Source organism: Lycorma delicatula, chromosome 7 (assembly GCF_047948215.1).
Source record: "Lycorma delicatula isolate Av1 chromosome 7, ASM4794821v1, whole genome shotgun sequence".
Taxonomy (NCBI): domain Eukaryota; kingdom Metazoa; phylum Arthropoda; class Insecta; order Hemiptera; family Fulgoridae; genus Lycorma; species Lycorma delicatula.
This window is the reverse complement of record NC_134461.1, coordinates 27,706,870-27,733,801: the sequence shown is the minus strand read 5'-3', so window position 1 is coordinate 27,733,801 and position 26,932 is coordinate 27,706,870. Positions and strand designations below refer to the sequence as shown.

Sequence of the window (26,932 nt, the reverse complement as noted above, 5' to 3'; positions counted from 1 at the left end):
AGTCTAAATAAAACATTTTACATCATAAAAACATCGTTAAAATTGTGTAATAAAACTGATTCCTTTGTGAATATAAAACAAAATAACTGACTTAGATGCCATATAAAATGATTTTATAACAGCGTTTTAAAACTGATGCCGTACATAACCAGTTCCAAGACTAAATGATATGAAAAGGTTAAGAGGGGGAATTTAGCAGTTGGAACCTCTGTGTAAAGTAGAATGTAAACACATCATATCACACTGTTAGTATGCATCATAGATCCTCCTTGTTTGTCGTGTAGTTTCCTTACTCTGATTTATATAAGTTGTTGTTACTGTCATTTTGTTATGAGGAATTTGCCCAAGCAAATATTTATGTGAAACTAGAAAAAGTGATTAGTTAAACAATAAATGATTAAAACAAGCTATAGCAATGATTATTTAAGTTTCATATGTTGTTCTTGTTAAACTGTTAAACAAGAAACTTCAATTAATTGTTGATGATGATACATGCTCAGGAAGGATGATAACGTTGACATATGCCTTTTGTATCATAAAGTCAATAGACATACAGATTTCACAGAAAGCAGTGTGCTTTCTAGTTATTTGTCTGCACCAGAATTTGCAGGTAACATTTCTATTTGCTCATACCACGATTCTAATTGAGAAATTAGTGAATCTAATCATAGCAAAGTTTGTACCCCACTTAGCAGCACTATGTTATGGTCTCTCAGGAACTGTTAAATCATGATGATGAAAAACATTCTTAAAGAGTCATAATGGATGATGAAACGCTTATGGCTACAGTGTCAAAACTAAAGTTTAAACTTAGTGGTGAGTCAGGAAAATTTTACAAACAATGGAACAAGTTCTTCAAGTTTGGGGAAATTCATTACATTGACATTTTTTTTTTTGCTAGTAAAGGTGTCATTTACAAACCTTTGGTTGAAGGACAAACTATAAAATGATTTTATTATCTTAACGTTTTAATAAGACTAGAAGAAAATGTTGAGAGGAAGAGAGAATTGAAGTTAGGCATGACAAGTCTTTGCTATACTACTATGATAATTAGTTCATGCATTCATTGGTAATTAATCTGCAAGCTTTGTATACAGAAATTGGATGATTACTCTTCAATAGCTTCCATACTCTCCCAGCCTGCATCATGCAGAATCTTTTTTATTTTATAAATTCAAATCGATATCAAAAGGGTGAAAATTTGACATGACTGAGAAAATTAAGAGAAATTTGTAATTGGTACTAAAGACAATTCTAACTAAAGCATTTTTTGTTGCTTCCTGCAGTAGAAACAATATTGGGCTAAGTATGTCAGTAGAGGAGGAAACTACTTTGAAGGTACCTAGAACCATCCCAACCCCATAGGGGAAACCTTGTGACACTTCCGGTTGCCACACCACGTCCCCTGTTCCTAGTCCTGATGGACTTTAATGTAGAACCAATGGGCCCAAGCAGCTTTAAATAGTTATATAAAAAAAGTTCATTTAAACAGACTGAAAAAAATTTAATTTGTAACTGGATTCTGTAGCCTCATAGAACAGCTGTTGTAATAAAGACTGATCACCAGTGATCTGAACATCCATCAGGTTAACTAAATTCTTTGAAAGTTACATCAAGAAGTTTTATTTTATGATTACTTTACCATTTAAGCTTAAAGCTTACTGATGGACGCAATGCATATAATGTGTTTTTTTTATTATATATGAGGTACATTAATTTGGTGCTTTACAATATCTGTCCTAGCCTTTCTTAAGACTATGGCATTCACTTGTAAAGCACTTGAGGTACAAATAGCAACAATCAGTTACTTTTTTGAAATGAATGATATTTGTTACACAGCCATCTCCTTGATGAACAGAGTTAAATTATCTCTTTAGCAATGAATATCACATACTTTTTGATGGGCTTGGCCTGCTGATGTTGGTTAAGTGAAGAATATAAAAGACTACTTCACTTTTAACTATTCCAAGTAATTTTGGCATGGTATACTTGTGTATTTTTTTAGAATGGCCATTATTTTCAGGAATAACTTGTGATTTGGCAGGTTTCCTACAACCATTATGGTTATGGTGCTTGGCATACATGCAAAACAAATATCAAGCTCAACTAGCTTTTGAACTTAGAACACAAAAGCTAGATGAAGTAGAAGGACTCTGCTACTCTGCCATAAAAGTCAGAATTATATTGTCATTAATGAAATGTAACAGTATTATTTTGTTGATAAAGTGTTTACATTTATCAGGATTGTGATGATATTTCTAATGTCGAGGATGATCATAGAAGTCGAGATGATATAGATGATGTCAAAGATGGTAGTGGAGGTGTAGATGATGATAATGTAAATGTTGAGTCAGTTGTTATGGTTGTTGACCCTAATTCACAAGCTCTTGATGCTAATCCTTCTGATAATGAAAACGAAATTGATGACAGTGATAATGCTTCTGAACATAGTAGGTAAGTTCTAGGTACAATATTGTTTTTGTAACTTTTAGTAAAAAAAAAAAAGGTTCCTTCCATATTCTTCTGTTAAGATAGCTTTAGGATCTCATAACTCTGGTAATATTTATCAAATCTGACAACACATACCTGTACTGAGTATTATTAAAAAGATTATGATAGTTTATTTAGATAGTTTATTTATCTTGATAAATGAGTGAAAACAGAAAAGAAATTCGATACATTTCAGAATTTTCTAACAAAAAAGAGAAGAATGCAACTCAGGCTCCTAGAAAAAGTATGATGTTTACAATCATGATGCAGTAACTGTATGTTTGGTTAAAGCTAGTTCAAGAGTTTTCATTGTGAAAATTTTGATGTCAATAATGTGCTTCACACTGGTCAGCAGATGACTGAAAAAGTGTATGAAAACATGGAAAAAATAGAGTAAAAGAGACAAATTAGCAGTTATGATATCAACAACGAACTACTCATTAACCAAAGAATAGTCTAAAAACCATTTGAAGTTGGCTGGATAAAATATATGTAATGTTTGAATGCCACAAGATTTAACAATAAAGAATCCAATGGATCAAATATCCATTTGTGAATCATTATTAAAATATAAAAAAATCGAATCATTTTTGAAATGGCTATTATGAGTGATGAAAAATGAATCATGTATGACAATAATGTACAGCAGAGATCATGACTGAAGCAGGGTGAAGCTCTACAAATGGTGACAAAGCTAGGCTTGACACAATGATAAGAAATGCAGTGTCTGTGCTGGTATTGGAAAGAAATTGTTCACTATACTCTATTCAGTTAACTTAGAGTGAAGAATAAACAAGTGTTGCTTTTGTGTTAGTGAGAATGTCAAAATTCTGCTGAGTCACATCCTGTGTATCAGTGACGATTCTCAACGGAGCCTTATCTATACACAGCACTATAATCATTACTCAAATATTCTTATATTAGTTATCGTATAATTAGTCATGTAATCAAACGTTTATAAAATGTTATATCTTCTCAGTTCTATTAAAACACTTGATCTTTTCATATGTTCACTGTTTTGTTCTTTTGTTCAATTTTTGTTTTTCTGTTGGTTATTTATTTACTTCAATGTTATTTAAAGTTAATGTAATGCAATTTTTTTAAGTTTATTGGAACGTGAGTGTAATATATTCCTAGATTTGTGTCCCTGTGACTTGATTTATACCATTATTTTGACAACATGTCTGATACCAATTCAGCTGATAGTAGTGCTTGATTATTGATACCCCCTCTGATAAAAAAGGTCGCAAAAAAAGCTGTAAGTTGTCCAGTAAAACACATCATTTTAAATGGTTACAAAAGTGAATTACAGAATGATGAAACGGCGTTGATTTCAGATGTCTTTAATAAAACTGTTAACATAAATTGAAGTTGTGTTGCTTCAGTATACAATATGATCTGCGAGTATAATTCTGTTAATGAATTACGGTGCTCTAAGTAAACAAAACCTCACAAGTTAATTGAAGAAAAAGTTGATGATTTTGATAAAAATACAATTCGTAAAGAAGTACACAAATTTTATTTTTGAAACGAACTGCCTACAGTAGACAAAGTATCATAAGTTGTAAATGACAATAGTGATCTACCAGAGTTTTGAAGAATAACTTTTTTCAAATCATTAAAAACTTTGCATTTTAAATACAAAAATCAGGGGCAGGAAAGTGCTGTAACTGACAGAGATCATATCATTATATGGTGAAAAATTACCTCACTTAAATAAAAAAATTGAAGCAAGAAGACCATAGAATACATTATATGGATGATACTTGGGTCAATGAAGGCCACTCGAAAAGTTTTGTTTGAAAAGATTAAGCTGTGAATTCATCAAAAGAAGCCTTTCTGTGTGCTTATTAATCAGTAATAAGTTCCATTGAGTAAAGGCAGACGTCTCATAATTACACATATCAGTGTGGTGATACTGAGTTTATTAATGTGGTCTCTGGATTTTTGAATCTAAATCTATAAGAGACCATCATAATGAGATGAACGGCACAGAACGTCCTTTGAGAAATGGTTTACCAGTGTCCTCTTCTGGAAGATAATTCGGTTATTGTCTTAGACAAAGCCTCTTATCATTCATGTTAAAAGAAAAAACTTGCAGTCTTGTCTTGGAAAAAGAATGATATCAAAATGCAGTTAGTTCAAAAGGAGTGACGTTTGAAGAGGATGAAGTTTCTCCTATTATTGCAAAGGGTTTTGTGTGTTAAAAATAATTTTAATGTGTATAAAACTGATGAGTTAGCAAGATCCAAGAGAAAAACCATGCTTCGATTACCTCCCTATCATTGTGAACTTAACCCAATTGAGTTAATTTGTGGACAAATCAAAAGTTACATAGCATCAGACAATACTACTTTTAAAAATATCTGATGTTAAAAATTTATGCTTAAAAGCCTGTTTTTATAAAACAGGCCAGCAGGAATGAAAAACTGTATGAAATATGTAACTTATACTGTAGAACCAAATTATTGGGAATTGCATAATATAATAGAAAAAAAAATTGAACCTCTTATTGGTGGATCTCTTATGCTGACTATACTTCAGATTTCTCGCAATCAAATGAAAGAAAACTGAATTGAATTCATCATTTATTTATTATCATAGATATCTAATCTAAAATATTAATGAAATTTTACTGTTAGTGGACAATTGACAATTTCATAACTTAAAAAACTCAAGAAAACTACAATATTAATGAAAAAAATACTCGTGGTTATCAGATATGCCGAACAGTGTAAGAAATATTTATTCATCGTTTAACATGTCTTAATTTATTTAAATTTAAAATATGTGTATAATTTTTATAAAATATAATGGTTACTAAATATTAATGTTGTGTAATTTCTTTATATGCATTAGAATTTACAGGAGATACTTTTGAATTGGCTGCCTGAACAGTTGTATGTGCAGCCTGTTTACTTGAACTTTATAAGCTAATTGAATTAGGTATAGTTACAATTAAGCTTAGTATTAACTTGGTTTTTTCAGATTTCCTAGCTTATTACTTAAAAAACAAAGTGAATAAAAACAACTTACTTGATTTTAATTTAAGTTAACGACTAGATTTTTTTTTCACGGAAGTCATGCTTGTTTTTTTTATTAGTACCTCCTGCAGCGATGTTCTTTTACATAGGAAAGTGTACAATGAACGAAGGAAAGTAGATAAGAAGAAATTGCAAGTTTTGAAAATGAAGTCATTGAGTTTTTAACAACTGAATTATTACCAGAAAAAAATTAAATGTGTTGGTGTTCTTTCACCCAAACAGTAAACACAGTTATTTTCATGGGGTGACCCTGGTTTACAGAATGGTTTCGGTCATCTGTGTTGGACCACTGTCAGTAGGACAGTAAATTTTGTAATGGATTGAATTATTGAAAAATCAGATAATATTTAGGGATGAGTACATTAAGAGAAAAGATTATGCATCAAATTATGGTATAAGTGACTTGTGATGCTGGAGAAAACTTACCAGTATAAGTGCTGAGTGGCCTGGTAGTGTCCATGATGTGAGGATATGGAGGCGAAGCTCTGTTAAATTTTCTCAGCAAGATGATTTTACTGGAAGATTCAGGGTGTGGTATTTCTCCAGGGTTAATAACACCATATACAGCTCCTGTGGATAGATCACAATGGTATTTTAATTTAACTCATTCTAAGGAGCGGGTCATCATAGAAAGAGTTTTTGGGAGTTGAAATGGTTTTCCACTGCCCAAAAACTGCATGACATTAATTGTATAAGAGTTGTGTACAAAGAGAAAATTGATCACGTCTTGCGCTGTTTTAGACAAAATTATGAAGCACCTAAATGACAGCCTTGAATTAGTAAATGAAGAAGATAAATTTCTTGGTTATGAAAACAAACTAATCATCAACAATTTGAGAATAGATTAATAACAATCGAAGAGTAAGAGAAATGCAACAGCATGATGGTGTGGCTCAGTGTTGTACAAATTAATGAAAAATGTATTTTTTTTTAAAGTTAGCACAGTAGTTTTAATACTGGTAATGATTTTTTTTTGTATTGCAACAAAATTATAAATAAAATTAAAATTACCCTTTCTAAAAAAAAAAAAAAATTAACTAGTTTTTGAATACACAATGCTGGGGTATTTGTATTGCATATGTGTGTGTGTATTTGTGTCATGCTTGGATGTGCATACACGTCAACTCTGACAGACACATGCAAGCATCACTCCATGATAATTTTTTTTAATTTTGCAATTTTTTCTGAACTTTTTAATATTTTTATTTAAGGGTAGGAAAAGGGTAGATTACAAATATATTTATTACAAATTGCAAAATATTAAGTAATTATTCATCAATTTCATTATTTGTTTAAACTGATTAGTCACAAACCTTTTTTTAAACGTTAGTCAAATTGCAGCTTTTCTTTTTTGATTTGTAGTTTATTTAAGTCCACTTGATTACAATTCAAGACCATATAAATTTTAGCTTGTTAACAATGAGTTGTAATCTTGATTTGGTACCAAGACTGTATGTATAATGATTTATGCTGAGGTCAAATCTTTTTTTCTCTGGTTTTAATTCCATAACTGTTTTAACCCCTGTTTTGTAATTTTTTCTAATCATCCACTGATATGATTGGTTCTGAATTAGTTATTTCTGAGCTATTTTTTCTTCCAAGATTTTTGGATTGAGAAATTTATAGGGAGTCGTCATCTATGTTCCATATTCTAGTTGATGAACTTCCCGGGGGTTTATTGAACACTGAATTTCCTTTTTCATTACTTATTAATTTCAGAAGTGTAGTTTTCCATGGTTTCAATTTAACTTTTTTATTTCCTGTTTCTTTAATGTCGATCTTCTTTACGGCAGATTTTATATTTAACATTTTTATTAACTGCATGTTAATACCAAATACATTTGAGTACAAATCCACGATTTCTCAGGCTTGTTTCTCTGACAGTATCACTCCCGGCAACTTAAACTTATCAAATACTATTTTATTTTCAGATAATAATTTTACAAACAAATCCCTCTCTAGTCTTTTGTCTACTAACTCTTTGTCTGAATAAGATGTCATTTTCAAATAATTGTAAAATATCAACTTGTGAAACTTATTTACTGAAAGATGGCCAGTGTAAGTATGATTTGAAATAAAGATTATTTCATTCAAACAAAAGAACCTGTCATAAAATGTCAGAATGTTCCAGTGTGATCACATGTGTGCAATCCATTGAAAATGTTGCAACAACTAGGTATTAAGCAAAGTTATTAGTTACTAGCTGTAGTTGTTACTTGAGTTTTCCAAGTGATTCTAACTTGACTAGTACAAGGGCAAGTTAAAGATTATCTACACTTTCACCATAACACACTTTCAAGATTGCCATACTACTTTCTGTGCTTGTGTGCTTACAGTTGGTATGTCTGTGGTCATGTGTGTGAAATTTGATCCTGATTCGATCATTTGCCTTCCAGCTATTACAGTGTAAACATGGCTGTTCCTTGAGCAGTTTGCACCAAAAAGGAACAATGAGAGCAGTGATCTGATTTCTCTGGTGAGAGGGTGTGAAAGGGGCTGAAATTCATCGTACACTTTTATCACAATATGAGTACATCCCAACTCCGTAAGGGGTAGTCCCCCACCTTGTGACGTTACTGGTCGTCACACTCTGTTCCAAGCCATGAGGGGCTTTACCAGAGGTTGTCTTTAGACCCTCTAACTGATTACATCTCACAGTCATCAGCCAGGCCTCGGTTGGGATGCCACCGATGTAAATGCCTTGGCAGACATTTGCATTAGTAAATACATATTAAATTTCACCTTCACATGGGCCTCAAACAGACATCTTCACATCCAACGTAACATGATTCCCTCAAACTAACTAACTGAAACCGCAGAAGCGCAGACGCTGCGCCTAGTATAGATTTTACAAGCTTTTGTGACTGTGAATGCCTCAGAAAACGAATGAGTTTAAAGTTAAATCAGTGCTACACTCATACCAATCAAAGTTGTGTTTTACATAATATAGAAATTCAGACCTACACCCAAATAAGTCAACCAGTTTAGGTCACCTAACAAGGGGAATGCAACCTCATTCTGGTCCGCGCAGGAGCCAGGGGCAAATCCTGCACCCCCACCCAGTCCCATCATGGTGTCTCGTGTGGCATTACAAAGTCATGATCTGGACCACCACCGGCGAAGAGAAGCCACGCCCCTGGTCGCACGGGTTATCATACCCTGGCAGTGCAGTCCTCCCCACCAGTGGAAGCCCCAAATCGAATCACAAACAATACTAATATAACTGTGCCACGATGCCATTGTGCCTACCTCCAAGGTGTATCAGGTGACATATTTTTGAGCAGATAGTTACCGGTGAAGAAACACGAATTCATCACTAAGAACCAGAATTGAAACGCCCATTATATGGGGTATGAAGAAACATCTGAGATCTCTGACAAAGAAAAACTTCAAGACTGAGTTATTGGCAGGAAAGATTATACTAATCGTTTATTGTTACGTAAAAGGGTCTACACTGGAAGATTTCATGAAAACATGGACTACGATCAACAGCACAAGTTTCTGCTAAATGTTAGAAAACAAGAAGAAACCAACAATTCACAACAATTACCAAGATCTATTGTCAAAGAAAGTGTTATTGTTGAATGAGAAAGTCTGCTCGCACATAGCTCGCCACACTGTTCAAACCATCAAGTTGAATTTTAAGGTACTGGAACAACCTCTCTAAGTCCAAGATCTCTTGCTAAGTGATCTCCCTCTTGTAAGAGGGAGCAAGATCTCTTTCATCCGCTTAAAGATTCTATGTGAGGTAATTGATTTTCCATAGACTTGGATGTGCAGGAAGCAGTGCAAAAAACTGCTTTGTGACCAACTGAAAATCTTCTGGTAAGGAATATGTAAGTTTGGGAATCTCTGGACCAAGTGCATTGACAAGGGAGGTGACTATGTAGGAAACTATTTATATGTTGAATCCATACCTCTGTATAAATAAATTCTAGAACAAAAAGTTAAGTAATTTTCGACTCACCCTTATATGGTGTTTTAGTATCTTTTTATTCACTCATTTTGGACAATTGCTAAAACTACTTAGTAGCAATTGACACTAGTTACTAACTTTTTATTTGCTTTTCTGACTATATCCTTAGTTTCTGCTGTAGTTTGACAACGTTGGCGTCAACTTTAGTTATTTGTATTTGAAAAAATTTGTAAAAACAAATCGGTTGAATAAGTTGGCCTGTGAGAATAACATTTGGCCAATGTTTTCAGTCATTACATTTTTCAGAAAAATTTATCGATAAGAGATTATGGGTTTAGTGGTGCATTATCTTAGTACAGTGAATATGAATTGTTTGCTGGCCCATAAACATTCTTCCAGTTCAAAACAAATAATATGATTTCAGAATAACTTTGTTGCATGTTTTTAGGTCACAATGATGATTTTCTCCCCTAATAAGATGATATATTTAGTTTTCGTAACCATTCAGACATATCTCGGTATATTTTAAAATATTTTTCAAAAACTTTTTTATCATTTGATTAATCCAGAGCTTCTATCTACATGTTTTTCTTTCTATTGCTAGATCATTAACTGCAGCATAAAATTTGCTGCAACATGATGCATTTTCAGATTTTTAGCCACTCTCATTCCATCATCGTCTCAAATTTTATCAGATTAGAAATAATAAATACCAATTTTCAAGGAATTATATAGATCATCTAATTAATACTGACCTCTGTGTTACAGTAATATCATCTCAGCCTTTTCTCTGGAAAGTCTAGGTTGAATGCTGGTCAGACTTGGTAGTTTTCAGTAATAATAAATTTCCTCATCTTTAAAAAGCTTTAAGCTTACTTACTGATGAATTAATCATCTAAGAAAAAACTGAGTTATTTTTAATGTTCTTTAATGTATACAGCTTTATGAATTCTTCCTGATAGATTTGTTATAAAATTTTAGTGAAAGTTTTTTCCAAATTTTAAACATTATTTAACACTTGTACATTGATGTCAATTTATTTTTGTTTAGAAAATCATTGGAAATACTGAAAATAACCTCATTCATATTACCAATAAATGTTATCAAAGAATGATTATATTTTCTGAATAGTATTAAAGAATTAATATCTCTCTACATACAGTCACAAGACCGTGCTATTAGATTTGGCTATTAGAAATGGTACCGTGCTATTAGATTTGGCTGATTTACTTTCTTTATGGACATATCTTTTGTTTATGATAATTTTAGTTTTTAATTATAGTCGTATTATAATATTGCAGTATACTTATTTGTTTTTTATATAAAGTATTTTTTCCAGGAATAGTGGTCAAGATTTAAATGAATTTTCTGCTCCATGTCATTGGTTAGAAGGTGGAAATGATACTGATATAAATGATCGCATGGTAGCCCATGCCACTGCTGCACACCACTGTCCTTCATGTAATAAACCATTTAATGATCTTCAATTATTAGCAAGGCATGCAATGATTCATACTCAGGTACATATTACTAATTTTGTAATTGAAATTGAGATATATGGACGATCATTATATAAAAATTATTTTAAGTTTCACATCTAATTTTATCAGGCATATTTAGAAAGTAAGTAATATCTGTGCATGTTACACTTAGTGATGTCAAAATCATGTATGTTTAGTCACTTCTTACTCAATAATAAACTATCTCAACCATTTTGTTTCTCTATGTTGAGGATATTGGTTATCACATTTAAAACAGTTAGTCTGCCTGATAGAGATGAAACATAATTTATAACCTTGAAAGTGAGAAATGTTCAACCATATAAAATTTACCAACAAATTTTTGAAGTTAGTAGGTTGAATATGATAAATGATGGTTTAATGGAAAAGTGGGTTAGGATGATTAAAGGAAGAAAGAACACTGATGACAATGAACATTGATGATTAGGTATGTTTGTCATACTTGATGATTTTCTGTTCAGTACTGAAGGAAGATTTGTTCTGATAGATGATCTAATAATTATTCTGATTATTGAAATCATAAATATGGATCTACCTAACATTTTAGTATCTTGGTTGTATACAATTGTAACTTAACAGTCATAGTAAAAAAAATTGTTCAATGTTTTAAAAATGAATTGAATGGAAATGACTTCGAGTTTTGTAATAATTTGAAGAGGAAGAATTTAGAAGTATCACCAGCGATGAAAAAATGTGAGCTTGCCGTGTTACAAAAAAAAAAAAAAAAAAAAAAACAAATAAATCACTACAATGGCAGCATACTGATTCCCTAAAAAGTGAGAAATTTAAACTAACTTTTTCTACAAACAAAATTATTTCCACCGTTGTACAGGACAGTCAGGAAATGTTGTTATTACAGTTTATCCCATAAAAGGCAACAATCTAAGTAAATGTTTATCATCAAACTCTGAAAAATTCATGGTAAGCAATACAACAAAAAATATGGTGGCAAGCTTAGCTGTGAGATCATGTTGCTGTGTGAAAATGTAAGTCTAACTGTTGCATGCATGACACGGAATTGCTAAACTTATTTCCCTAGGAACTATTTAATCATCTGCCTACAATCCAGACAGTGCTTAATGGTAGAAGTTACTAAGCATCACGAAATGCAAAAGAAAAATTTCTTGCTGGCTAGATGTTCAGCAGTGATAATGAGGCAAAGGAGAATGTCAAGAAATGGTTCAAGTAAAATATAGTCTTCTAAACAGGGTATCATCAACTTATTCAAGATATGAAAAAATGACTCATTTGTATGGTGACTATATAGAAAGTTTAAGATATTTAGAATTTAATGATATAAAGTTTTTTTCAGTCGTTTACTTTTTTAATAGTCAACTAGTACCTACACCCTGAATGCAGTCCTTGTGGTTGTTGGTCATTTAAAATAAACAAAAATAGATACACAATACAAACAATGTAAACAAAATGTATAAAAATAATAAATAAATGAAATGAAAGAATCAATTATTGTAGTGTTCTGTAACTAATTTCTTTTTTAAAATATTTAAGTTTAGAATAAAATTAAAATGGTACATTCAAAAAATCTATTTTATTTACTATTTGGAAGCAAACCTCATTAAAAATTTCCAAAATGTAATATTGAGATCTACTATGTATGGCTTTGACGTTTTGCAAAAATATTTTGAGTAATTAAATGCAAGTCTAATGGTAAATCTTCCTCTTGTAAATAGTAGTTACCAATAAATGCTAATGTAATTTTGACTTGTTATTGGAGTCCTTTTCAAAAAACACAACAATTGGCATAGAAGTGTATTATCAAAGTCTGAAAAAAAAGTGGTTTGCGATACAGAACAAAGAATGTGGCTAATTGAGTTTTGGTATTGTCTTTTAGTAATGATATCACTTTATTAATTTAATTGATTTAAATTGCTTTTTTTAAAGAATTTTTTAATATTTTGTTTAGAATTTGCTAATCTTTATAGATACTTGTAAAATCACACAAAACAAGAATGTCATTGTTAATAATTAAATTAAAATTTCTGATTTTTTGTCATTTTAATTATTGTTTTTGCCTTATTATTTTACTAGGAGCCACCATTTCCTTGTGATTACTGTGATGAAATTTTCAATGACCGTGCTGGATTGAAATCACACTGGCGTGATCATGCAGGTCCTAGACGATTAAGCTGTATGGCTTGTGGTGAAGCGTTTCCAGATCGTAAAAGTTTATCAATACATGTTACAATTCATGATGAAGTCAAACCATTTCATTGCAGTGTATGCAATAAAGCTTTCACTTATCGTTCTGATTTACGTAAACATTCTGTAATACATACAGGTATGTCGTAAATAATAGATATTTTAAGTTCACATCTGCATTTAATTTAATTTGATAATAAAAAAAATATATTTTGTTTGGTCTTTCAAATGTAATGTCATCGTTCTGATAAATATTATATTTCTTTTGTTAATTTTTGTTGATATCTTTGTTAACAAAAATCTTTTCCTTTTTTGTTATCTTTCATTAATATTTCTTTATGATCATGTATGAGATTGAAATAAATATGATTTTATTGTTGTCAAAATTGTTCTAAATAACTATCTTCTAAAATAACAGTTTTTTTTTAATTACTCTAATTAAAATTCTTAAGAACATTTAATGAGCATCTTAAGAATTAAACTGAAAATTTGTTTTGCTGTTGTAATGCATATAAATAATATTTATGAACATATTAATAGAGAAAGTTTAGTTCTTATCATTGCTATTGTTTTATACATATGAAATGAACAGTATGATGTCGTTTTGTTTGAATCTATATTGTCTTCTTTCTATGTAAAATACAATCAAAAGTTAAGCAAGACATAAATTGTTAATTTCACTGTTCTTGAAATGAAATGTATCAGTAAGTACAGTAAGTAACGTCTTTATGAATAATAATGAGTAACATAAATTTTCAAGGCTCTACTATTAAACACATTCATTTATCAATTAAAATACTCTTAAAAAATTTCATGAATTGATTTATATAGCACATAGATTAACACATTCAGTTAGTTTACTTTTTTTACATTACAAAAACTAGAAAAAATGTAAGAATTTGTATAGCTGGACCTAAGCAATAGACCTAATACCAGCCCAAGTGTCTTTCTTACCTAGCGGTTGGTACCACAGTGTACCTTTCTCATAGATAAATATTTTAAGTCCAAAAGAGATATCATAGAGAAAAGATTTCTACTTCTTTTCTCATAAATTCTCCAGTCTCTTACAATAACTAAAGAAAACTTATAATAACATTCTGGACTGACCAGGCAGGTATCTGAACATTTTTCATTTTTAAGTACTTAAAAATAAGTACTCTTCTATCCAGGCACATGTTGATATGAATTTTATCGTGAGTAACCTGTACATTAAGGGGCATAAAACACTTCCAAATTGGTCTTGATTTTAACAAATATGTCACAAGCCTTCATATCAGCTTTTGATATCTGATAAAATTTAGATTGATAAATGCTTTTTTGAAACTTCTTGCTAACAGCTATGATTTTTACTTCAGCCTAAAACCACTGAGTTGTAGGATTTTTACAGATAAAGATACTTTTCACCTTAATGGGTATGTTAATAGACATAATTCACGAATATGGGATCTGAAAAATGAACGTAAGATTTGAGAAAGCACACAACACACTTAAAATTATTGCTTTTTTATGGTTTAATGAAAATTTATACAGTCAGCCTTCTTTTTTCATTACTAAAAAGACTAATAATAGAAATTATCTTGATATATTAAATGAATATTGGTTTACTCAATCGGATGAATTTGAAATTGTACATCAAATTTATTTCTGACAAGTTGGTGCATTCTCACACTTCATTGCATTCATTAATAAATGGAAATTTGCAGATAGATGGGTAGGCCAAGTAGTTCCTATATCCTGGCCTTCAAGAAGTCTGTACCTGACCCCTTGAAATTTTTTTTTGGGAATATTTTAAATCGCTTATTCACAACATTTTGTGACCTTAAAGGAAACAATTAAGGACGCAATTACAATCACAACAATAGATATGTTACAAAATATGTGGGCAGAAACTGAACATCAGTCGTACATTTTCCAAGTGACAAAAGGCGTGAGTATTGAAATTGATTGATTATGTAACAAACTATTTGTGATGGAAAATTTTGCAAATAAAAAAAATAACAGTAAGTATTTCTGTTTTCATTTAATTCATCTAAAGTAAAAATATTTTATAATAACTATATAAGAAATGTTTCTTTTGTTAGGATTTAAATTTATTTACTGTTTTCTGTTTACTTTCTCAGGTGCTCGACCGTATGTGTGTAATATTTGCAACAAATCCTTTACTCGCAGTACAAATCTAAATAAGCATGCAAGAGCCCATGCCGGTAACAGACCTTTTGCTTGCTCAAAATGCCCAAAAATGTTCTCTTCAAGAGCCGATCTGTCACGACATGCTGTAATCCATACCGGAGAAAAGCCTTATGCTTGTGGTGTTTGCGGTCTTGCATTCAATAGAAAAGATAAATTAACTCGTCATGTTAAATTACACACTGAAGATCGACCTCATGCTTGTATTGAATGCCCTACTTCATTTCATCGTAAAGAAGAATTAACTAAACATGTGCAGTTTCATCACTTTAAACCAGTAAGTTTCAATTATCTTCCTTCATTATTACATTTTATTGCATACAGTTTAATTAGCCGTTTTGCAATTCAGGTAAAAATATTATGTATATACACCTTAACTGGTATCTAAGGTATGAAAAATTGCCAGAAAAAAAATAGATCCCACTGGGCTGCTCTAGTGGTTAATTCGTCATCACAAATCAGCTGATTTCGAAGTCGAGAATTCTAAGGTTCAAATCCTAGTAAAGGCAGGCACTTTTATATAAATTTAAATACTAGATCATGGATACTGGTCTTCCTTGGTGGTTAGGTTTCAGTTAGCCACACATGTCAGGAATAGTCGACCTGAGACTGTACAAGACTACACTTCATTACATTCATATGTATCTTCCTCAATCATTCTCTGAAGTAATACCTAATAGTGGTTCCGGAGGCTAAACAGGAAAAAGAGAGAGAAAAGAGAGTAAAAATATAGAAGTGCTAAACTATAAAAGCAAATTAAAATAAAGTAAGAAAAAAATGATTGCTTCAGGAATTAATTAAAAATAAAATCTATATGAAATGTATTCTAATATTTGATGTATTATTAATTAATGGTATTTGTGGAATGTCTTATCTTCATCTTGTGCAGTACTATCTCATAGATAAGTAACCTAACAAATCTTTTACTTTTATGTTAACTTCCCAGTTTTCTTTTTAATTTTTTTTTGTTTCTCAAAGATTTACATGACTGGAAAACAGAAATAAAAATTTGTTTTTCTTAGAAATAGATTTTTGATATAGTTTAATATAAAAATAGTATTCATTTATTGTATTTTTATATTTGTACCATTTTTATGCAGTAAATGAATAGTTTTCATTTATAAACAATGATATTATTAAAAATGGTATAACAATGATATAAAAAAATTAATGTAGATGGACGACAGTTGTTTGAAAGAACGAACATCAAGGAATGGTAATAGCGTTACCATTGGTAGGTGGTATATACCTGCCAATATTTGTAACTGGAAGGTAGTTAATGATTGCTCAAGCGATCATAGATTGATTTTTATTTCTTGTTTTGTGTTATGTTATGGTTGCATGTTGAACTTAACTTTTAACCTATCAGGTAGGCAGTTGAGTTTTTAATTTCAGTTCCTTCATGTCTCTCAGTCTTGTTAAAGACTCGACGACATAGATGTGTTTTGTTTTAAAGAGTTCATTTCCTAGTAGTACACCGATGGGAATATCACATGTGGTATTTTTATCGGTGGTATCCTGAGGCAAGAACAAGGCTGAGAGATGCCTTTTGCTGAGGTTCTGAAGATGGCCTCTGGTAAAGCCCATAAGGCTAGGTATGGAAGGGATGGCATGGTGAGCAAAACTGCCATTTGGAGGGTGGCTTCCCCTGCAGGGTCAGATGACCTGTAAGCTATAACTGGCCTTAGTCGGTGAACAGATCTTGGTTGAAGCGTAACTAAAGTACTGACAAATATTTCAAATAGTTCTGAAAAATACTGTTAAAATGTAGTATTAAAAAATACTGTTTAAAACCGTAGTATTAAAAAATACTGTTAAAAATCATAGTTTTAATAAAAAGTGCTGTGAAAATGTAGTATTGAAAAGTACTGTTTAAATTTAAGAAATAAGATACCATTAATTTATATCAAGATTTGCTTCCTCAAGCTAACTAACTGTATTAAACACTAACAGGAGTCAGCTATTATACAACAATGTGATTGGCTCTCCACTATACAGAACACCCCCACTACTCTGCTCTTCTATCAACAGATGAACGTGTGCGCATCCAGTTACTGCACAACGTTAACTTTATTGAATTATACCATTAAGATTATTTTGAATATGTTTTGTTGCTTAAAATAACATTTGGAGCAGACATGAAGATGACAGAAGGGGATTAGAACAGGCTTCTAGTAGGAGAAATTAAATTCCTGAGAGTTATAAAAAGAAAAAGAAGTAGAAACTGGATGAGAAACACATAGTCTTTACTGGAAATGACTCTAAGAAGAAAAAGTAGTTGAGGGTATAATATTGCAGTGGTATGGACATATTAAAATGTTGGAGAAAGATTACAGATTGTTTAAAGAACTGCAGACACGTGAAACAAGACCTAGAAGATGTTGACATCCAACAGTGAAATAAGAAAAGCTTGGAGATGAAGAGGCCTAATACATAACCAGACCCATTTATAGCTGGAATGCAATCAAGATATGTTGTATGAAATTAATCTGTCTGCATTACTTCAGGTAAAACAAATTTTAATAAACTGGTAATTATTAGTTGTTTACAATCAGTAATCCTCTTTCAATACTTAATAGACTGAAAATGTGAGACTGAGATCCCAAAGCTGGTAACAAAAGTTGTGAAGAAAGTTCTTGTTGTGAAATAGTATAATTGCAAATCTGAGATACTGATAATCTATGAACTAAATATCTTGTTGGATTGCAATGCATGATGTCTTACTTAAATCGTTCTCCTACTGGGTAAGACCATTTAATGAAAAATAGTTCTATTTGACCACATTAATGGAAACAACTGATCAGTTTGTTTATGAAACAAATAGTTTAAAAAATGTTGTTTACATTTGTGATTTATTAATAACAGGTGGGCCAAAAATCACTTTCTATGAAAAAAATTTACAGTTTCTTTATTATTCAGTTTATTACAGTTTTTGAAATTCTGTCGATATAGTTCTTATTTTTGTTTTTCTAGGATCCAGAATTCATAACTGAAGTTATTATGGAAGGTGATTCAGAAGATTGGATAGAAAATGAATCTTCTCTAAATAAGGTTTTTAAATTTATTATTTATTTTTCTCTTTTTATTTTTTTAGACTTTCTTTAGCTTAATAAGATTTCACAAATATATATACCTCTGTTTTCTAGACTAATATGTATAAATTAGATATATATACATAACGTATATATATATATATATATATATATATACATAGTATATAGTATACATATATAGTATATATATATATAGTATATAAAATATCTAATATAAATATCAAGAAATTTATTTTCAATAGAATTTTAACTATTACAAAAAATAAAGAATACAGTTTTCATTGACTGATTCATAAAAGGAGGAGGTCCTCAATTAATTTTGAATATGTATATATATATATATATATATATATATATATATATATATATAAAAACCCATATTTTTAGGTCATTCAAAGTTTCAGGTCCTGTACTGACCAAACTGCTCTGAAGAAATTACAATAGATTAAATTTTTCACCTTTGCATTCCAGATGAATAGCTTTTTTTAATGAAGGTTTTGTTTTTTAATCCTGAACAAATTTCTGATTAAAACTAAAAAATAAAATAAACTTTAAAAAAGTTGATTTTAAAAACTAAAAATGATACTTTTTCAGCTTGTTCTTATTTCATATTTGACATAGAAGTTGACACCAAATGAAGGGCAGCTTATAAAATTGTTGCTAGTTGTTTTTAATCTAGTGTTGACTTATGAAGGAAAATATTTAAAAAAGAACTATTTTTCTTATAATTTTTCAGTTTTATTTATTTATCTATTTTATTTCTGACTTAGGAAATTCTCAAAGGTTTGGAAATGACAATGTTGTACTTGGAAGAGCAATAAATGTACATTATATAGAACTTTGTGAAATTATGCTCTATTAATATGCAAATTTTAGAGATATATTGGAAATTTTACACAACAAAAAGTTACATATTGTTTAAAAAAGTAAAAGTTATTATTATTATTACTATATTTTTTGTTTTTATATTGTAAAGTCTTATATATCATTTACTACTTAATTTACAAACAGTTTTTTTTATCTTCACATGTGCATGTAAAATGTTGTTATTTTTATACACTTAAATGTTTATCTATTCATCTTTTAAATAATAAAACCATCAATAAAAATAAATAAATAAATAAATAATAGGCTATTATGGGCCTACGTGAAGAAAAAAAAACAGATGGAACTTAACAAAATACAAACTTCTTGCTTCCCATTTAAAAAAGTTATTAAACCTGGTTGGTTGTAACGATGTGGTTATAAATTAAAAAAATCTATTTGACCACATTAACGGAAACAACTGACCAGTTTGTTTATGAAACAGTTAAATAGTTTAAAAAATGTTGTTTACATTTGTGATTTATTAATAACAGGTGGGCCAAAAATCACTTTCTATGAAAAAAATTTACAGTTTCTTTATTATTAAAATATTATAATTTTTTTTCTTTCAGATTGTACTTAAATAAAAGCAAGATTCATTATGTAAAAATATACCCTCCAAGAAAGAATAATAATAGTCACATTTTACTTGGAAAGTCAGAAACACATTAAAATTTAAATTTAAACACATTAAAAAGTCAGTCTGAAACACATTAAAATTTTGAAAATTTTACAAAACAAGAAAGTCACCTTCTGGTGAGCCGTCCGCACAACAATTTTGGTATTTTAACATACTGGACCAATGGGAGAAGTCAGAAGATCAGGAAGACTTTCCAGAAATAATGAAAATGTTGAGTCTGTAAGGAACAGTATCGGAGGATACCACAATGTCAACACAAAAATGTTCTACTCAGTCAGGCATTTATTGAACATCATTATGCAGAATATTGCACAAGGATTTAAAAATGTTTCCTTACAAATCCCAATTAGCCCATAAAATGGACTTCAATAATAGCATTCCTGGAATACTGCTGCTGGCAGTTTATCAACATTGATGATTCCTTTTTGTCTAATTTGCGGATGAGTGACAAAGCCAGTTTCCACCTTAGTGGCCATGTCAATAAACAAAATGCTTGTTTTTGAGTGCTGCCAATCCCCAAGTTACACCTGAACGTACTTTACAGCCACAAAAAGTTATGGTGTGGTGTGCACTTTCTTAACAAAGAATCATCAGGCTATATTTTTTTTTAAGAAAATAGTATTTCGATGACGGTGAATAGCAATAGATATCAGCAAGTGCTTGCGAAATTTCTCTTCCAGATCTTGGAGATGATGTCAAAAAGGCCTGATTCCAGCAAGATAGAGGCACAGCTCACACCAGAACAGGCACAATTTGGCTCCTTAGGTCAAAATTTAGAAATTGATAAATTTCGAGTAATGTATATTTTTGTTGACTTTCAAGGTCATCGGGTATGATATGATAGCTTCTGATTTTTTCTTTGGGGCTGTTTGAAAGAGAAGGTTTATGTAAATAAGCCACAAAATTTAGAAGAGCTAAAGCAACATTCGAGTCAAAATATGTGAAAATATGCCTAGATTTGTGAATGCTTTAGAGGTCAGCATTTAAAAGATGTTATTTTCAAAACCTAATTCCGTAAATCATGTTTTGACTGAAGTTTAATTTAAAGATAAAATTAGTTTTGAGTTAATTTGAAATGTTTTATTAAAAAAAATTGAAAAGTTACTTTTGCCCCACTCTGTATAACTGTTATGCCCAAAGATTGATGGTATAATTTGCTGATACTGTAAACCCATATAAGAGGGGCATCTTTTATGATGTAGTCAGTCTTATACCAAGAGATCCTTCAAAAGTTTGTTTTATTAAGTAGTTGTTTTAATAATAAAATTAAATTCTTATTATTTATTTATCTTAGAACAATATTTTTTTTGGTTTTATCTGTTTATTTCTATTATAATAATTTACTTAAAGAAATTATCACCAGCAAAAAAAAAGTAATTGTAGTGAAAGTTTTATTACTTTTAATAGCTAACATCAGTTGATGAAAATAAATATGTATAAAAATTATAGTGATATAATTAATATGAATAATTATAATTTTTTTAGAAAAATAATTTATACAATTATTGAGATAACTTTTCTATTTAACTAAAATTTGCAGTAGTATTGTGCAAAAATAAATATGAGTAACACAGCCTGTATTTAGCAGCTAAATGGTTTTTATAACTGGTAATGATAGAATAAGAAAATACAGATTTAAAAAAAATTTAGAATATTCATGTATATTTTTCATCACTTTCTATAAGTGATGTTGGGAAAAAGTGTTTTGAAAAAAAATTAAGTATTCCTGGGATTCTTGAATCCTGTTGGACCATTTATGAAGTTGAGAATCCTACAATCAGAAATCATGTGTTTCTTTCAGTGTGAGGTTTGTTTTTGAGCTTTTTTTTATCATAATATTTACTGCTTTTTTTAAAGTCATATTATAATTAATCTCATGTTCTTTATTTTTTATTAGAATGGTGGTGGAGGTGAGATGGAATCAACGTTAACTGAAGGCGATACAGAAGATGTTGTAATTAGTGTAGATCCATTCCAACTGAATAATGCTAGCGATCAATCAAACCTTGATCATCGTGCGCAACTACTTTTTTCATGTGGAATTTGTCATAAAAGATTTTCTGATAAGACTTATTTAAGAAAACATCGATTAATACATTCAGAACATAAACCTCACGTGTGTAATGTTTGTAAAAAAGCATTTTATAGAAGAAGAGAATTATCAAGACATGAAGCGGTGCATACGGGTTATAAACCGTTCTCTTGTAATATTTGCCAAAAACCGTTTGCCAGACGAGATAAATTAGCTCGTCATGAAAAAACACATAATTATACTAAACCGTATCGATGTTCAAAATGTCAAAAGATATTTAGTAATTTAAATAATTTAATGCAACATGAGATTACACATACAACAGCATCTAATACCAATAATACCGTATCTGGAAATAACTCTCCGAAACTGTACAAATGTTTACTATGTTCAGCGGCATATGCTCGTAACGAAAATCTAGTTAAACATTTAAAAACTCATAAATCTAATCAGCAACATAATTCTAATAATAGATCTGTAGTAAATAATGATAAATTGATGATAAACCCAGTAGATTATCTTTCAAAAATGAATCCAGAATTAAATGTCACTGTTAAGTGTGGTACTAAAAGAAATGCATCAAAAAATCGTAATATATGATTGTATAAAAATGATCAGTTTTAAGGGGATATGTCATATTTATATATATATATATATTATCTTTATATTTATTAATAATTAAACAATTTTTTCCTTTTCATAATTAAACTAAAAACCATAACATTATAGAAAAATAAATTTAATAAAGAATATATTATTTATCTTATAAATTATTTTATAAATACTATATACTGTTTTCCGTAATATCATATATATTTTAAATTATATTAAATATAATTAATGAAAATAATCAGTTGTTTTTTAAATCGTTGAAATTTTATTTATCTTATAATTTATTTTGTAATTATATTTTATAAAATTATTATCTTTATTCTTCTTAACTGGAATAGTTCTGATATGTGGATAATGAATTGATAGTGCTGTACATGGCATGACAGCCATTTAGTGCCATAATGCGTTTTAGAAATAGCATCTTGTGCCACACTACAGCTGCTTTTACAGGAGCTGTAATTTCCACCAGATATCAATTACTAATTCGTATCAATTATTTTGAAAATGAGATGTTTGAGTACAATATTGTAAAGATTTTTGGACAAATATATCTTCTGACTTTGTTTGATTTTTAAGTTTTGAGAAATTGTGGAATGGAAAATAGAGATGTGAATTCAATACAGTAAACTTAGGCACGTTGATTATTATTAAAAAAAAAAAAATGTAGGAAGCTGTTTCTTTGAAAAGATACACTAAAAAAAATGTATGCCCTAACATCTGATTAAGTTTTTTATTGTCACAAATTTATTAAATGTTTTAATATGTAAACTGGAATTGCCTAGTGTATCTTCTATTATGGTCTGGATTTTTTTTGTAAGTTTCTTTGCATATATTTTATTTAATATATATTCTCTGATGCAATTATTACTATGTGTCATATGCACATAGTAATAATATGCACATGCAGCCTCTGTGTCATGAAGTTTTTAACATAGAATGTTAAAACAAAGGACATGTTTTTAACATGTCCTTTGGCTAGTCCAATCCTATAAAAAGTGTAACATAAATGTGAGATGAAAATTTGTAATAAAAATATAATAATAAAAAAATGAATGAATTAATAAGGCATTTCAAGATACCCTAGAAATGTCAAAAATTGGTACTAGACTAGTTGATACTTTCAAGATCAAAAAAAAATATTGGAAATTCCTGAAATCTTCCTAAAGTGGTTGAGTTTTGAAATAAGGATTCAGAAACAAAAGCAGCGATTGCTGCTCAGTTCTGATACTTGTGCTGAAAATTTCAGTGATTTTCCAAATTTTTATACATCTGTCTTCATGAGTAAATTTATTAATGCGATTTGCTAAAATATCATTAGAAAATCCCACCGATCTTCCAATATGATTTGAATCTATTGGTTCTATTCGATTTTAACGTTCGATCTACTTCAAAATTTTTTGTAATCGATATAGTTTTTGCTGTACTTTTTTTTTAATGTCTGCAATTAAATTTTGGCCACTCAATCACAAAATAAAAATCTTCTTAACACAACACACTGTTCTTCAATGTTGCACCTTTCAAGCAAATATGATATTTTGAAATAAGCAAAAGAGATTACAACGGAAATTCTTTTTGAACAGCTGATGTTTTCTATGTCACGGGTGCCAATCTGAATGTCAGTTTCAGTTTATTCAATTAAAAAATTTTTCTGCTGCTATCATTTCTATTTATTTTTGTTTCTCGTATTTAAATCATAATAGTTTTTCTTTGAAATCTAAAAACTATTAAAAAATGACTTGTAAAAATCAAAGTATATGACTTGTAAAAAAATAAAGTGAAAATCAAAATAATTATTGTTGGAAATTCATTTTCTAACTTGTTAATGTTAACATTAGGAGAAAAAATGTTTGAAAAAATACATTCTTGTATGCAAAAAGTAAGATATATTCGTATTATTTATGTAAATACTAGAAAGTTGGGAAAAAATTATTTTTCCCTATTAGAATCTATTCTTTGTTCTTTAAGTCCTGTCTTTGCAGCAGGGGTTGGCAAATATAATGGAAATTGTGATTTTAGAATTTTAAATCAGAAAAATTTAACAGATTATTTAGTTTCACTCTTAAATGAATAAAAAATAATTAAAAACAATTCATCTGTTTAAAAAATATCAACTGAAATTTAGAAATTATGTAGACACAAATTAACACAAAAAAAAAAGAAGTGAACTGCATTTTAATGTAACAGAAGGTTGTGCTACATTATGCAACAAATTTAAAATTATCTGGTCCTGTCAAAATGCTGGAAACCAAAGTGCTTGTGTAGTATTCATACCACTGCATATGTGCACATGTAACAGTGATTACATTAAGAATAGCTGATATTATAAACTAATTATACAGAAAAAAATATATTTACCCTTAAGGGTGGTTAGTACTTAAGTCATGAAAACCAATTTTGAAAAATCAGTGCGTTGTGCAATGCCCCAATTGAAATATATTTCCAACGATACACGCATTAGTATTTATTTCAAGTATTTTTTTCTTCACTTTTCCTTGAATATTCCATATAATCACTATCCTTTTAAAACTTCTAAAGAGGCTTATACAGGTTAGGTTGCATTTCTAATCACTATTGTCTTTAAAATTCCTCAGATGATGCCAATATTTTATGAAACTTAATGGAAATTGTTTTTATACCTACAGTATAAAAACATATGTTAACAGTTAACATAATTAATTGTTAATCCAGAGTTTTACAGTCAGCTGTAAATATGAGATTAACATACAGGTATCAATTATATCTAATAAAAAGATAAATAAATAAGTGTTATTGAAATCAGTTTTCCATTTCTATGTTAAGTTGGAATGTGCAAGTAAGGAGGCAGATTAGGAGAAATTATAAAAAGAATTATTTAATTCCTTTTATATCATGATTTACACTAAAAAAATTTCTGTTTTATTAAAAATTATTATTTTTTTAAAAAATAATGATTACTTTTTTATGACAATAATAGTAATTACTAGCTGCTCAGCCTGACTTTGCTGGGCTTCACAGCCAGGCCCTCTGGTCGGGTTGCCCTGGCGAGCCGCGTCCTGAAATGGGATTATTAGGTATACAAAATTGATTACGTCTTATGTAACAATTTTTTTTTGATTGATGAAAATTGATATAATGAAAGTTAAATTAGAAATTTAACTCCAGAAATTGATACTAATGAATCGGAATTTTCCGCTAGTGATTGTTACATTCCGGTGCTGAGCTAAGTGGGACACACACACAGACAGACTCGCATAGAAAACCCCTTGGTAGGATAGTGTAATAGAAGAAAACAGAATTGTCTATAATTGAAATAATTGCAATTTATATTTGCATTGTTAAAAGTTACTATGTATTGTTTACCCTTAAGGGTGGTCAGTAAATCGTTATTTATTCACTGAACACATTTTTCGTATTCTAGTCATTACAATCTTAAGGTAATATTTCTCTAAGCCACCTTACCCAGAGGTAGAATATATTTATGTTGAATGATTGATAAAAGAATAAATTCATAATGACCTCATAAGTAATTCCTTATCAGTTATTATTAATTGTCTGTGATTGTCTTAATCTTTCAGTTGTGCAAAAAATTCATTTATACAATGAACTGTCAGAATTTGTATTTCTGAGTTTATGCATATTGGGTTTGGAAATCTTCTTTGCAAATCTCTGTCAGAGAATTGGGTATTTTTATAATCTATTGAGAAAATACATGCATGTAAACAAGAAAAAATTAAATATTTGTTTTTCATAATTATTCATTGGTTTTAAAGTAGCTTTTATTTGTTTTATTCATTGTATCACAGAATTTTTTTTTTGTTTTGAATTATTTACTTGGTTTTAAAACTAGTACTATATATTCTGTTTTTTATAAGTATGTGCAGTGCAAAAAGAGAGTTAGTGGAAAGTTTAGCTACCAATAAGCTACAGTTTAGCTACAGTTGTCATTAAGTTAACAATTTTATTAAAATTATTCTATCCTCAAAAAAAAAAATTATATAAAAGTAAAAATGTTAGAATCTGTAATAATTTCAGGCTAAAACAGATACATTCTCTTTCATATCATTAATTTAATTGTTACTGTAAATGGAAGAACTTAAAAGTTTTTTGGTTATTAACACCAATATAATTACTCTACAAAATAAATTAAAAAAAATTAAAGTTAAACATTTGTACTTGGTTTCTAAAGGACCTTATTATCTAGTAAAATTTTCATATGACTGAGTAATTTTTAAATTGTCAAATGCATTTCCTATAACATGTGAACTTAGTGTTGCAAATAATATTTGACAGAATGAATGTCATTGTCTGAATCCTTGCTTATTTTATCAATAAAATAAAAAGTTTTGTCTACTAAATTGAAGCAGAATATGAAATGTATTATTTAACAATAGAAATTATTTACATTAATTGGTTTCTACATATCTATTGTCCCTTT

General features: G+C 29.6%; 1 protein-coding gene across 1 annotated transcript in view; it reads left to right on the top strand.

Annotated features, from left to right (window-relative positions):
* LOC142328454 (uncharacterized) overlaps positions 1-22,594 on the top strand; it is a 100,910-nt gene extending 78,316 nt beyond the window's left edge. The window contains exons 11-16 of the mRNA XM_075372246.1: positions 2,243-2,454; positions 10,790-10,970; positions 13,020-13,269; positions 15,251-15,594; positions 18,291-18,368; positions 21,772-22,594. Coding sequence (XP_075228361.1) covers positions 2,243-2,454; positions 10,790-10,970; positions 13,020-13,269; positions 15,251-15,594; positions 18,291-18,368; positions 21,772-22,506 — 1,800 coding nt within the window. The 3' untranslated portion in view covers positions 22,507-22,594. The remainder of the gene's footprint in view (positions 1-2,242; positions 2,455-10,789; positions 10,971-13,019; positions 13,270-15,250; positions 15,595-18,290; positions 18,369-21,771) is intronic.
* Positions 22,595-26,932: the final 4,338 nt, after the last annotated feature.